This window comes from Camelina sativa, chromosome 9 (assembly GCF_000633955.1).
Source record: "Camelina sativa cultivar DH55 chromosome 9, Cs, whole genome shotgun sequence".
In the NCBI taxonomy this organism is placed as follows: Eukaryota; Viridiplantae; Streptophyta; class Magnoliopsida; order Brassicales; family Brassicaceae; genus Camelina; species Camelina sativa.
Genome location: NC_025693.1, coordinates 24557017 through 24570722, shown reverse-complemented (window position 1 = coordinate 24570722; position 13706 = coordinate 24557017). Strand labels below are relative to the sequence as shown.

At 36.2% G+C, this 13706-nt stretch overlaps 4 protein-coding genes across 6 annotated transcripts; 3 read left to right on the top strand and 1 right to left on the bottom strand.

Annotated features, from left to right (window-relative positions):
- LOC104712077 (myosin-binding protein 7-like) lies at positions 65 to 2630 on the bottom strand. Of its 3 annotated transcripts, none has more exons than XM_010428884.2 (4): positions 2516 to 2630; positions 542 to 1866; positions 380 to 426; positions 65 to 300 (listed from the first exon to the last, which is right to left on the bottom strand). In XM_010428884.2, the coding sequence occupies exons 2-4, from the start codon at positions 1706 to 1708 to the stop codon at positions 198 to 200; spliced, it is 1317 nt and encodes a 438-aa protein (XP_010427186.1). In that variant the 5' UTR covers positions 1709 to 1866; positions 2516 to 2630; the 3' UTR covers positions 65 to 197. The 3 variants fall into 3 exon arrangements, with proteins under 3 accessions (XP_010427186.1, XP_010427183.1, XP_010427184.1); XM_010428881.2 differs by lacking the exon at positions 2516 to 2630 and adding an exon at positions 1992 to 2476; XM_010428882.2 differs by lacking the exon at positions 2516 to 2630 and adding an exon at positions 2026 to 2476.
- LOC104712076 (F-box/kelch-repeat protein At5g49000-like) lies at positions 3163 to 4566 on the top strand. Its single transcript, XM_010428880.1, has one exon. It carries the CDS (start codon positions 3219 to 3221, stop codon positions 4407 to 4409), a length of 1191 nt encoding a protein of 396 aa, XP_010427182.1. The 5' UTR covers positions 3163 to 3218; the 3' UTR covers positions 4410 to 4566.
- Positions 4608 to 6578, top strand: LOC104715669 (F-box/kelch-repeat protein At4g39550-like). Its single transcript, XM_010433060.2, has 2 exons — positions 4608 to 4983; positions 5705 to 6578. The coding sequence occupies exons 1-2, from the start codon at positions 4703 to 4705 to the stop codon at positions 6576 to 6578; spliced, it is 1155 nt and encodes a 384-aa protein (XP_010431362.2). The 5' UTR covers positions 4608 to 4702.
- On the top strand, positions 9999 to 11120 carry LOC104715668 (F-box/kelch-repeat protein At4g39550-like). Its single transcript, XM_010433059.1, has one exon. The coding sequence runs from the start codon at positions 9999 to 10001 to the stop codon at positions 11118 to 11120; it is 1122 nt and encodes a 373-aa protein (XP_010431361.1).

Genomic DNA, 13706 nt, shown 5'->3' with positions numbered 1-13706 from the left:
ATTTTTGTGTCAAACCCTGTTACTGTTGTGATCATGGCCAGAGGATATGTTAGAGCCAAAGAAATCCTTTGAACTTTGGATTAATAATTTCAAACCAGATTCTGAACATATTTTGATTGGAGTACAGACTACAGAGCAATGTACATTTATATGTTGCACTAACTACTCCAAAGAAACCTGATAAAAAATGGAAAAATCTAGACATGTGAACTTGTTAAACATCTCCATCTCCTTGTTCCAGATCCCTCGCCTAGCATCATAAGCATCCCCTTATTATTTGCTGACAACTCATACACGTACCTGCAGTGCAACATAAATTCGAATTCATCAGAAAGCAATAACAGTAAACTGTGAACCAAAAAAGCATAATTCTGCTTACTTGTTTCGCCTGGCTTTTCTTTTCCAAGAAACGAAAGATACAATCCACTGAAAACGCAAGAACAACAGAGAGTAAACTTCAGAGGCGTACTCAGAGTTTCAGAAAGCAATATGCAACATGAGAGAGTTAGATAGGAGACATTATTATATGATTATATGATACCTTGAAAACCGTTACTACAGTGAATCCTTTAAAAGATGGCATTTTGCAAACCGGGTTTCGCCTGTTTGTTGTGCCGGCTTCCTTTGTTAATTGCTGTGCGATTTCTTTCAGCAACACCAACTGAGCTTTGTCTGTCCTCATAGATACAATGATCTGTCTCAGTGATTCCCTGTCTGCTTCAAGTGCTTGAAGCCTTGTGTAAAGTTTCTCGATATCTGGCTCGTTAACTCCTTGCTGAGCTGTGAACGGTTCTTGGTATCTCGGAGAATTCCAATGATCACCATTTAACTTTCCCTTACTCATCTTATTAGGCTCATCATCAATCTTAACTTCAGAAACTCCCACGTGAATTGAGTCAATAGTATAAACTCTGTCACTACTACTAGACATAGGAGAGTCTGCAAAACATGTCCCCTTAATATCTTTTGCAGTTCCTAAAGGCGAATTAGGATCATAATATGGCCATCTTGGAGACTGACCAACAATCACTTTTTCTTCAACCTCAACATTACCGTCTGGTCCGCTCGGGTTCTCATCCACAGTACATTTCAAAGAAGTATACTCACAAGGGTAAACATCAAAACCAACCGTGCTAGAGTCTCTGCCAAAACCAAGTATCTGCTCATGCATCTCTGCCTCAGAAACCCCATAGCTCAACAATTTATGCTTGTATGCTTCGACCTCATAAGTCAAGGCCTCGATAGCTTGCTCTTTCTCATACAACAAATTCTCCAAAACCGTGAGCTTTTCTCGGTCATGTGTCATTTTCTCCTCAGCAAACATTTTGAACTGCCGAGCTTCCATCTGTATCTCAGCCTTTTCTCTCTGCAACCTCAGTATCATAGACATTGTCTCATTAGCCGCTGATGCAGCAGCGTTTCTCTCCTCTTCAAGCTCTAAATGAAGATCTTTGACTGTTTTCCTTTGGCTAGAAAGAACCTCAAGCAAAGCTGCACATTCATTCTCAACTAGTACCTTAGCGTTGGAAGAAGAATCAGAAGAACCTCGTAACAACAACATGTTCCCTTCTTTGAACTCGTTGAACTTTCTTTTCACCGTTCTAGTCCAAGGATCTGAAGAAGATGATGATGCCCCAAGAGAATAATCACAACCCACATCACAGCATTTCACCACATCTTTTGAAGCAAATCTCAATTCTGAATCCATGAGTTATATAACCACAACCCCAAATCTCAAAAATGCAGATACACACAGACAGATATAAAAGCACGTTCCCAAAAACCCTAGCTTTAAGAACCACACAAAAGCAGTAACCTTTGTTTCATCCTCCAATTGAATAAACCACAACAATGAAGCCACGCGACCTGGATTTAAAGACCCAAATAAACAACATTGCCATTAAAACAAAGTTTCAGCATAGCAAAAACAGAGAAGGAGAAGTTCATGATTCACAAGACCCAAAAGAAAGAAAAAAATATAATCTTTCTACCTCAAAACAATACTTTAAAGATAAGGGCAGCTACCTAATTCACAAAGATCTCTCCTTTCCCGGAAAAAAAAAAAAAAGAAAATTTTCCTTCTGTTTCCCGGGAAAAAAAACAGAGGAAAATGTAAGAAACGGTGGGATTAACCGGAGGGGAGAGGAAGGATAATCCAAAAGTTGTTCCTCCTATCAAAGAATAGAAAGAATTAAGAAGGATAAGAATGTCTTTTTTTTTTGTCTCTTCTAAGTTTGATTCTTCATCTTCCTCTCATTCTCATCTCTCTATCTCCCTCCTTTATCGGAGCGTATATCAAAGTTCTTGGACTATGTGCCCACAGAGAGAGCTTATATTTATTATCTTATGATATAAATTTCCCCTTTTTTTTGGTTGAAAAAGCAAAAGCTAAATCAATACTAATAAATATACAAATCCAGTTTCAAAAACTAATCAATCATATGGGCATAGAGATAGAAATTAGAAAACCTACCTTAACAAGTTTAGGTTAATGATTAAGATTCAAAATACTTACCAACTCTACTGATTCACCCACCGGAACTACTAAAAAGTCTAAAAAGTTTTGTTTATCTTTGGAGATTGGATGATTCCTTCGGTTCGTTTTCTTCAACATACATACATAAATTACATAGTTATATGTATTCAACATATTTTTCTTTTTTTAATTTAGAAAAGAAACAAGAAAGAAAACTTTTTGACATAAATAAGGTAGGCATGACATTTGTCAATTAGGTAGAAATAGTTTTCATTGGGTTTTGGATTTTGACTCACATGGATTTTGTGTCACTCTGTAATTTTGGTAGAAATTAAATAAAGTTGGTTGTAAGTTGTAACTGTAAATTGTAGCTACACGCGCGTTATCATTTTCTTTAAAGACCACAATACTAAAAAGTAAGCAAAAATGATATGGGAAAACTTAAATACAAAGGAAACTGAAAATGAAATTTAAGAAATGAGATTATGGTCAATGAAAAAATCTCTTGTCAAAGGTTTCGAAGAAAGTGAACTCACCACATTAGACGATCATTATATGAGTCAATGAAAAAGATTCATTCTGTTTTACAATTCTGAATTAGTCCTCTTACAATTTTGTGGACTATATTATCCCGCGTTAATAGTAAAACGGACTCTTGTGGTCAACGTCACAATCCCTAAATCAATATAAAAAATTCTCCTCTGCATTTGTTATCTGCAGCAGACGAAACCAAGCTCTTTCAATGTCTATTTTGTCTTCCACAGAGAACAAGATGATGTCTACGGAGCAACCATCTCTTCCGCTGCTCTTACACACGCCGCAACCGACTCCAAACCCATCACTTCCCGATGATTTGCTACTGAGCTGCTTCGCACGCGTCTCGAGATTGTACTACCCAACTCTCTCCTTAGTTTCCAAGAGGTTCCGTTCACTCATTACTTCACCGGAGCTTTACAAGATCAGATCCCTCTTAGGCCACTCCGAGATTTGTCTCTATGTGTGCTTTGAGTACTATGATGGGGTTCATGGCCCTAACACACGTTGGTTCACTCTCTGCCGCAAACCTGATCAAACCCTTTGTAAGAACAAGAACAAGAACAAGAACGACAAGTCAAGTGGGTATGTTTTCGCTACACTCCATACTCCCGATTACCCTCCTGTACGCTCGTCGAATCTAGTGGCCGTTGGTTCTAACATCTACAACCTTGGCGGATCCATGTACAATGTGCCCTTGTCTAAAGTCTCGATCTTAGATTGTCAGTCTCACACGTGGCGAGAGGGTCCGAGTATGCAGGTGGAACGGTATTGGTCAGCGGTGAACGTTCTTGATGAAAAGATATATGTAGCAGGAGGCTCTGATGACTATGATGCCTCAAACTGGATGGAGGTTTTCGATCCAAAAACACAAACTTGGGAGCATGTGTTGAGCCCTCTCACGGAGAGATGTGGAAGTCTTGTATGGAGGAGCGCGGTGCTTGACGAAGAAATCTACATGTATGGGACTTGGGGTGTGGCGTACAAGCCAAAGGCAGATAGATGGGAACCGTTAGCAGAGGTTTGTTTGGAATTAGGATGGTTAGAGAACCCTGATTGCGTGATAGATAACATATTATATTGCTATAGTGATTCCCACGGTATAAGATGGTACGACTCTAGGATAAGATATTGGTTACGTTTGCAAGGTTTGGATGAGTTGCTGCTGCCTATGTATGCTAATTCTGGTTATGTCAAATTGGCGAATTATGGTGGGAAGATGGCGTTTTTGTGGGATAAATATGTGCCTTCCAGTGGAGAAAAAGAGGTTTGGTGTGCGGTGATTGCTCTTGAGAGACGCAACTTTGAAGAGATGTGGGGAGAAGTGGAGTGGCTTGATGTTGTGCTTACAGTTCCTTTCTCTTATGCATTCGTGTCAGCTCTTGTTGCTACCGTATGATGGTAAAAAGATTGGCGAGTTATTTAAGTGATTGTGGGTTTTGTTATATGATTTTGTGTGCAATAAAACATCATTTCACTTGTTAATCTTTGATAAATTAGCTTATTTTGTGTTGCTGGTGAAAAAAATTGCTTTGAGAAAAAGATTCACTACTCTTTTTTTATGATCACACCGTTTTTATTAATCTGTTGGGCTTTAATACATTGTTTGGCCCAATAATACAAAATGTGGTCAAAGTCAAAACCCTTAAATCTGTCAATTTTCCTTTGAGTCCAAGTTTCATCGGTTGTTCAATGTTGTGCCGAGAGAAGAAGATGATGTCGACGAAGAAACCCTCGCTAACTAATCCAGCTCCGTCATTGCTTTCACTCCCCGATGATTTACTATTGAGCTGCTTCGCACGCATCTCGAGATTGTACTACCCAACTCTCTCCGGAGTATCCAAGAGGTTTCGCTCAATTCTTTCTTCATCGGAGCTTTATGAGACCCGATCATTCTTAGGACGCACCGAGAGTGTTCTTTATGTTTGTTTTCAATTCAATCCTGGCCCTAATACACGTTGGTTCACTCTCTGCTAGAGCTGTCAAATAGTCCGACCATGGACCATTTGGGCGAGTCTATCTGGACATTATTTTGCATGGGCCAAAGTTGGACAGTCCCAAATGGACAATAGTCTAAAAAGTGTCCATGCCCATTAGGATCATTTCCAAATGGTCATGACCATGAATAGCCCATTTTTCTTTCTATTGTTATTCACTTATAAAATCTGAGTTTTATTTTTGTTAGTTTCTTCTATAAAATCTAACTTATATTTTTTTTGTTATTCAATATTCACTTATAAAATCTGAGTTTTATTTTTGTTATTTTTTTATAAAATCTGAATTTATTTTGTTGTTATTCACTTATAAATTCTGAGTTTTATTTTTGTTATTTTCTTTTATAAAATCTAAATTTTATTTGTTGTTTCTTTTATAAAAATCTGATTTCTTTTTGTTATTTCTGTTATAAAATTATAAGTTTGGTGGAAAAATTACGTAATTACATCTTCTCCTCAAAACCAAAATTAGAGAATCCACATTTTTTGCCTAAACCGTAAAACTGCGTTTTTCCGCAAAAATCCGTAAAATTGTGTTTTCTCGCCAAAACCGTAAAATTACGTTTTCCCGCCAAAACCGTAAAATTGTGTTTTCTCGCCAAAATCCGTAAAATTGCATTTTCTCGCCAAAACCGTAAAATTGTGTTTTCCCGCCAAATCCGTATAAATTCCGTTTTTCCGCCAAAACCGTACGTTTTCCCGCCAAACCTGATCAAACCCTTAGCAAGAAGAAGAAGAACAAGAAGAAGTCAAGTGGGTATGTTTTGGCTGCACTCCCAATCCTCAATTCTCCTCCTGCGCACTCGACGACCTTCGCGGTCGTTGGTTCTGATATCTACAACATTGGTGCATCCACCTTCAAAGCGCCCTTGTCTAAAGTCTCGATCTTGGACTGCCGGTCTCATAGGTGGCTCGAGGGTCCAAGTATGCAGGTGGAAAGGTATTGGTCAGTGGCTAATGTCCTTGATGACAAGATATATGTAGCAGGAGGCTCTGATGACTACGATGCCTCCAATTGGATGGAGGTTTTCGATCCAAAAACACAAACTTGGGAGGCTAAGTTTAACACTCTGAGGGAGAGATGTGCACGATATGTATCGAAGAGTGCGGTGATTGACGATGAGATCTATATGTATAGGTTTTGTGGTGTGGCTTACAAACCAAAGGAAGATAGATGGAAAGCTTTAAATATGGGCGATTTGGATCGAGGATGGGTAGAGAGTCCATATTACGTGATAGATAACATACTATATTGTTATCATGCTATCAATGGAATGATGAAATGGTACTACTCTAAAGAAAGATATTGGATACCTTTGAAAGGTTTACAAGGACTGTCTATGTGTACTGATCAGTCGTCTGTTCATTTGGCGAGTCATGGTGGAAAGATGGTGGTTGTTTGGAACAATTATATGACTTACGGTTCCAGTGAAGACAAGAAGATCTGGTGTGCTGTGATTGCGCTTGAAAGACGCAACAGTGGAGATATTTGGGGGAAGGTCGAGTGGCATGATGTTGTGCTTACAGTACCTATCTCTTATGAAATCGTGTCTGCTCTTTCTGCTACTCTTTGATGCAAGACATAACTGAATGTGGTGCATTTTAGTGATTGTGGGTAGTATAGTTATGTGTGTTTTAAGCTGAAGACAATTAGAAATAAATTCACTTGTAATTCAGCTTATTTTGTGCTGCTAAAATGCATATGAAAATGTTGTTTTCGTTGAATCTGCATGTTGGAAGAAGCAAAAACAAAGGATCCCAAGATTTGATTGAATATAGTGTTTAGTGGTATTGTGAACAAATAATAGGCTTTTGACTACATAAGGATCCAATGAAAAATGTTGCAGAATTTGATGGAGGTTCCTACTTAACATCATAACATAGAAAAGGTAAGGGCGTAATTACAGATTTAATGGACGTCCTCTCCTGGCTAAAATTGTTAGTCTTCAAGACTCAACCCATCCATTGAATTGAACTCTTGGTGTTGACGAAAAAAAATTGAATTCTTGTTTCAATTCTTTCTAAAATAATTATTTCCCATTGTGTAGTTATTAACAAAAAAAAAACTGGAAAACTGACAATTACTTGAATTCTTGTTTCAATTATTTTGAGTAGGTGCTATAGAGTTTAGAGAACTAGAGCATACTCCAAGAAGAGTGATCTGAGTATTGCGGAGGAAGACAACAACCTTTAGTAAGTATGCTTAATTGCTTTGAGACCTAGCTAGTATTATACTCCGTATAGATTATGATTGAACCAGGTGTTGTTTGTAGAGGAACGTTCTTTGCCTTTTGTTTGATCATGACTTTTTGGTTCATGGCTCGAATCTATGAGAGCATTCTTCTGTATAGGCCCCTTTTCTTTAAAAAGTGGCGTTTTTTTTTTTTTTGGCTCAACATCAACTCTTCCATTAACCAAAAGAATACATCCAAATTCAAAATACATAACATTCCCTCCATAATATTGGATCAAATGCAATGATTCGATCTAGTATCACCCTGAAATACTAGGCGGATTCAACGCTACCTGACCGAGAAACCATTGCATTTTTAAACCACGATGAGATAGATAACACTCTACATCTCAGAGTGAAATCATCTCTTAAACCACCTAAAATTAACTCTATGATACGAAAACAGCTACTAACATAGAGTACCAAAATCTATATTAAGATCAAAAACAATTCCAAGCTATTTGAACCTCATGATATGCGTGTAGAACTTGTTCCAATAGCATCAACACCCAGAGGCACAATAACATAAAGACTTGGTTTCTCCGGCTTTCATTGTTCCAATCCTAAGCCATAAGCGGACAAAACATCCGACTGACCCGACCAAGGGACGCGAAACAAACCAGCATGATCCGAGACTTCTCTGAACTATCACTTAATGACCATAATGCTAATCACCTAAGGATAAGAGATTGAAACACGGATTAGCAAATCTTCACCTCAAGATGCATTTCCGGATTGGCCACATCGCATCTGCCTGTTGTCTCACTTCTTAGCCGGACTGAAACCAGAGGTTGAGGAAGCTCTCAAGAACACCAGCTTTGAGGATAACCTCAAATCTCGGCCACCGACATCCAGCGAATCCTCCCCAACAAACCGGTCGACTCTAGGACTCTACTCCACCAAAAGCCTCCGGTTAGCTAGGCTCTCCGGCGAAAGGATGGGGGAGCAGGAGGGTGCGAAAGTGGCGTTTTGTAAGTAAGGAAGGCAGTATGGGGTTCATACGCATAGGCCTTCTTTTTTTTTTGGTAGGAAATAGGGAAACAAAGCTTCTCCTAATTTATCAAAACTAAAACCTCAAACACAAACATGGCATGAAATAGTGTGCCTTGATCATCATCTGAGAGTAAAGAAATAAGCAACTTGAAACAACTTCGAGAGCATGAAAACCTATCTCCAGCTAAAAAACATAGGTTTTTTTTTGGTAAAGGACCAGAGACAAATCCCTGAATTTATTAAAATAAAAAAATTACAATCGGACCTGCCGGGCCCAAGTGTCGCCAGCAGCGTCCTCGTTCAACAAACCATAAACAATAGACGGAGCCAAAGTCAAAACATAAAACCAATAGGTAAACTAAACGCATAGTTGACTAACCTGTCAGTCAGACGATTAGCTTCCCTATACTTATGACCAATATGCACTATCTAGTCCCTTGTGAGAAAGTTATGGCACAACTATACCATGAAAAACAAAGGATGAGACCCATCTATACCTGTCGAAAGAAAACCAACAACCAATATCGAGTCCACCTCCAACTCCAACCGTGTAACCCCGTGATCCCAAGCCGTGCACAGCCCATAATATACACTCCATAGTTTGCCAATGCATAGGGTTTCTTTATCTATGGCTGAATCTATTGTAACAAACATTATATTCTAATATTTTTTTTGACGTCTCAAACATTATATTCTAATATAACATCAGTTCATCAAAAAAAAAAAAAAATCTCAATATACTTATTTAAGCAATGTTGTTAGAAGTTTAACCTATTAACATTTGGTATATTACAAAAAATGTTATTACATTTTAAATAATTAATAAAAGAAAAACTTATATTGATTTATAAAATAAGAAAACAATATTTTTAAATTATTTAATGAAATTATTTAACAGATTTCATTTATTATTTCAGATTTTCAGAAATCTTAAAGAAACAATAAAAAACTATTTAAAACAATGAGATTTATTATAAATACCTTTTTTGAGATGCCCTTTTTTACCCTCTTTTACACAATTACAATATGTTAAGTTAATCTTTAAAAAAATTTTTTAATCTTTTTATATATTAAAAAGGGCATTTTTGAAAATGGTACCATAAAATGGTATTTTTGAAAAGTGATATAGAGAAAGGGGTATGTTTGAAAATTCCCCTAAAGCAATTATAGAACTTAATTTTATTTATAAAACTAAAATTAAATATTTGTATCCCTAAATCTTTTAATAATAATATATATATTTAAAAACTAAAATACAAAATTGCTTATATTTTAAAAAAATGTAAAATATTATATCTAATTTATTAAATATTTTTTTGTACTGCACACATCAATGCAATGACACAACTTCGAAGAGATGTGGGGAAATGTGGAGTGGCATGATGATGTGCTAAGAGTCCCTTTGTCTTATGAATTCGTGTCAGCTCTTGTTGCTACCGTATGATGCTAAAAAGAGTGGTGAGTTTAAGTGATTGTGGGTTTGTTGTATGATTATGTGTGCAATAAAACATCATTTCACTTGTTTAATCTTTGATAATTAGCTTATTTTGTGTTGCTGGTGAAAAAATTGCTTTGAGAAAAAGATTCACTACTCTCCTTCTTTAACACATCGTTTATTTTGTTCTTTTTTGTTGGGCTTTCAATATATTGTTTGGCCCAATAATACAAAATGTGGTCAAAGTCAAAGCCCTTAAATCAATAGTATAAATTGTCCTTGGAGTCCAAGTTTCATCGGTTGTTCAGTTTTGTTGTACCGAGAGAGAAGAAAATGAGATCGACGAAGAAACCCTCGCTAACTAATCCAGTTCCGTCATTGATTTCACTCCCCGATGATTTGCTATTGAGTTGCTTCGCACGCATCTCGAGATTGTACTACCTAAGTCTCTCCTTAGTATGCAAGAGGTTTCGCTCAATTCTTTCTTCACCGGAGCTTTACGAGACCCGATCATTCTTAGGACGCACCGAGAGTGTTCTTTATGTGTGCTTTCAAATCTATCCTGGCCCTAACACACGTTGGTTCACTCTCTGCCGCAAACCTGATCAAACCCTTAGCAAGAAGAAGAAGAAGTCAAGTGGGTATGTTTTGGCTGCACTCCCGATCCCCAATTCTCCTCCTGCGCACTCGACGACCTTCGTGGTCGTTGGTTCTAATATCTACAACATTGGTGGATCCACCTTCAAAGCGCCCTTGTCTAAAGTCTCGATCTTGGACTGCCGATCTCAGAGGTGGCTCGAGGGTCCAAGTATGCAGGTGGAAAGGTATTGGTCAGCGGCTAATGTCCTTGATGACAAGATAGATGTATCAGGAGGCTCTAATGACTACGATGCCTCCAATTGGATGGAGGTTTTCGATCCAAAAACCCAAACTTGGGAGACTAAGTTTAACACTCTCATTGAGAGATGTGATAGTCATGTATCCAAGAGTGCGGTGATTGACGATGAGATCTATATGTATGGGTATTCGGGTGTGGCTTACAAGCCAAAGGAAGATAGATGGAAAGCTTTAAATATGGGCGATTTGGATCGCGGATGGGCAGAGAGTCCATATTGCGTGATAGATAACATACTATATTGTTATCATGCTCGCTTTAAAATGAGTTGGTACGACTCTAAACAAAGAAATTGGATACCTTTGAAAGATTTGAAAGGACTGCCTAAGTTTACTGAGTCGTATGTTCATTTGGCGAGTCATGGTGGAAAGATGGTGGTTGTTTGGAACAATTATATGACTTCTAGTTCCAGTGAAGACAAGAAGATTTGGTGCGCTGTGATTGCGCTTGAAAGACGCAACAGTGGAGATATTTGGGGGAAGGTCGAGTGGCATGATGTTGTGCTTACAGTCCCTTATAACTCTTATGAAGTCGTGTGTGCTCTTTCTGCTACTCTTTGATGCAAGACATAACTGAATGTGGTGCATTTTTAGTGATAGTTATGGGTTTTTATAGCTGAAAAATCAAGTCACTTGTAATTCAGCTTATTTTGGTTCTGCTTTTCTTTTGTTTTCGTTGAATACTAAAGGTCAGTACTTTTCATGGCAAGAACTAAAACAAATGTAATTAGCTTTCGATTACTGAAGGGTTGATTCAATGATAAAAAGTTGCAGAATATGATGGGGGTTCCTCGTTAACATTGTACATAATATCTTTTGCATATGAAATAAGTGATCAAACAAAGAGTATTATTATTCAAATGTCTTCTTTTCCTCTGGCCAATAAAAGGGGGAAAAAGTCTTGCATTTTATGTTACGATGTTAAAAAGTTACAAATTATGCAGTACTAGGCAAAGACAAGCTCTGATGACACAAGTACACGAAAGTAATGAGATGTTGCAGGGAAACATAACTGCCTGAAACTAAAGGTCGACGGCTCTAGGCGTCCAACCAAACCGTTTACATCTCTCTTTCTCATTAATTATAATCGTTTAGTTTGAGTTTCTTTCTTTCTTTTTTGTCTCTTGTTTTTTTTTTCTCTTTTTTTTTCTTCAACGTCTCGTGGACTTTTTGAAATAGTTCGGCGCATCCTGTCCTGACTAAATTGTTAGTCTTAAAGGCTCAACCCATACATTAAATTGAACTCATGCTGTTGACGAAAAAAAAAATTTGAACTCTTGTTTTCATTCTTTCTAAAATAATTTTTCCCATTGTGCAGTTATAAACAGAAAATTGAAAATTTGACAATTACTAGATGCACTTTGAAGTAAGTGCTTTAGAGTTTAGAGAACTGATCAGCATACTCCAGGAAGAGTGGTATGAGTATTGCGGTGGAAAACAACAACCTTTAGCAAGTATGCTTAATTGCTTTGAGACCTATATAGTAAGTAAAGTCTACTCTACTCGATTGTATCAGATGACGACGTCATATTCCATTAAATCTGCTTAATACACATAGCAAAAATCTGTTTAGATGTTTCAATTTTTTTTACAAGAAGTTAGCTCAACTAGTAATGAGTAAGACATTAGACCATTTCCAATGGATTTTTCTGTTTTTTTCCTTTATAATAGAGGATTTGTATAATCTAGATGAATTTTGCTCCAACAGTTTTTTCTATTTTTTTCTCAATCAAAAAATATTTCAAATAGATTTTATTTTTATTTTACAATTAACATCTTTTTTAAAAAAAATTGCAAACTAACCCATTTTACTTTAAATTTTGTAACACTTTCATAAAATTATCTTTTGCAAATGGTAGTCTCAATATTTTAGAATAAATATTTATACTTAAATTTATATTATTAGTTCTTAAAAATACTTATTTTATTTATTTTGGTCATAAATGAAAGAAGTTAAAGATTAAAATGACTACTTTGCAAATAAAATAGCCCACTTCTATTTATAGAGGAAAAAAATAGAATTTCTCTATAAATAAAGAAAAAAATAGCAATCTCTATTATAGAGATAAAAATAGAGTACCATTGGAACAAAAATTACTCTTTAATAGAGTATAAAGACAAAAATAGAATATCATTGGAGATGCTCTTAGACTTTACAAAATCTGGTAGAGGGTTGCATTAGCTACAACGAGATGTTTGCTTATATATTTGGAAGTATTTTAAAATTATTTGTTTGAACATGTAAACATATCTTCTTCTTTTTTTTTTTTTTTGAACAAACAGCATGTAAACATATCTAAGGTAGTATTTTATTTGTTGTGTACCAGCTTTTTTTGTTTTGTTTTGATAAACTTTTGTTGTCTACCAGATTTAAAGTAGGCTATTGTCTCTAAAGTTGTAAAACCCAACACTTTCAATGTCCCTAAAATATTTTGTCTGAATGATGACTTGGATTATCTTTTATGAATGTTTGTAGTACAAAGAAGATACGTTGAAGGACCCACTTAGATTTTGTCCTCCCATCCCACGATAGTGCTGTCAAATTTCTAAAAAAATTTATACCCCAATCATGCGATCAATTCCCACTCTTTTAGAAGAAGCACATTCATCTTTTAATTCCTAGTAACAAATATCTACAACTAGGAGTAGTGATCTAATTACGTGTTGAATAGCCTTAATGGATCGTGTTGAATAGCCTTAAACTTAGATAGTCTTGCTAAAGTTTCTATTTATCCATCAAACGTAGGACAATAAGATAAACTAGGAATGAACCAAGACTGACAAACCACTTTTTTTTTTTTTTGGGGCAATTGAACAAATTATTTATATATAGTCAACACATTACGTCTATGTTAAATTGATAAACAAACAAACAAAAAATCGAACCTGAATACAGAAAAAGTTAAGAGATAATTCCATTTTCCTATAGAGAATTTATTTCCCCTAGTTAATTCGCAGTAGTATGTATAAATGCATAAAGACAATAGGTCCGACCAAATAAATCAAATGCATAAAGACAAAAGCTTTTCATGGTTATCAGTTTTATGATGTCGTGCTCATCATTTTTGCTCAAATAGTTTGTAGTAGTAATATCTTACTTATGTTGTTTTCAATCACAGTATTTAGTTATAGTTAATTGAAGTTTTT

Coding starts and splice junctions, on each gene's coding strand:
- LOC104715669 (XM_010433060.2), top strand. CDS start 4,703: ATGTTGTGCCGAGAGAAGAAGATGATGTCGACGAAGAAACCCTCGCTA. Junction 4,984..5,704: donor ACACGTTGGTTCACTCTCTG/CTAGAGCTGTCA, acceptor CGTACGTTTTCC/CGCCAAACCTGATCAAACCC.
- LOC104712077 (XM_010428884.2), bottom strand. CDS start 1,708: ATGGATTCAGAATTGAGATTTGCTTCAAAAGATGTGGTGAAATGCTGT. Junction 427..541: donor CTGTAGTAACGGTTTTCAAG/GTATCATATAAT, acceptor TTGCGTTTTCAG/TGGATTGTATCTTTCGTTTC. Junction 301..379: donor AGAAAAGCCAGGCGAAACAA/GTAAGCAGAATT, acceptor GTTGCACTGCAG/GTACGTGTATGAGTTGTCAG.
- LOC104715668 (XM_010433059.1), top strand. CDS start 9,999: ATGAGATCGACGAAGAAACCCTCGCTAACTAATCCAGTTCCGTCATTG.
- LOC104712076 (XM_010428880.1), top strand. CDS start 3,219: ATGTCTATTTTGTCTTCCACAGAGAACAAGATGATGTCTACGGAGCAA.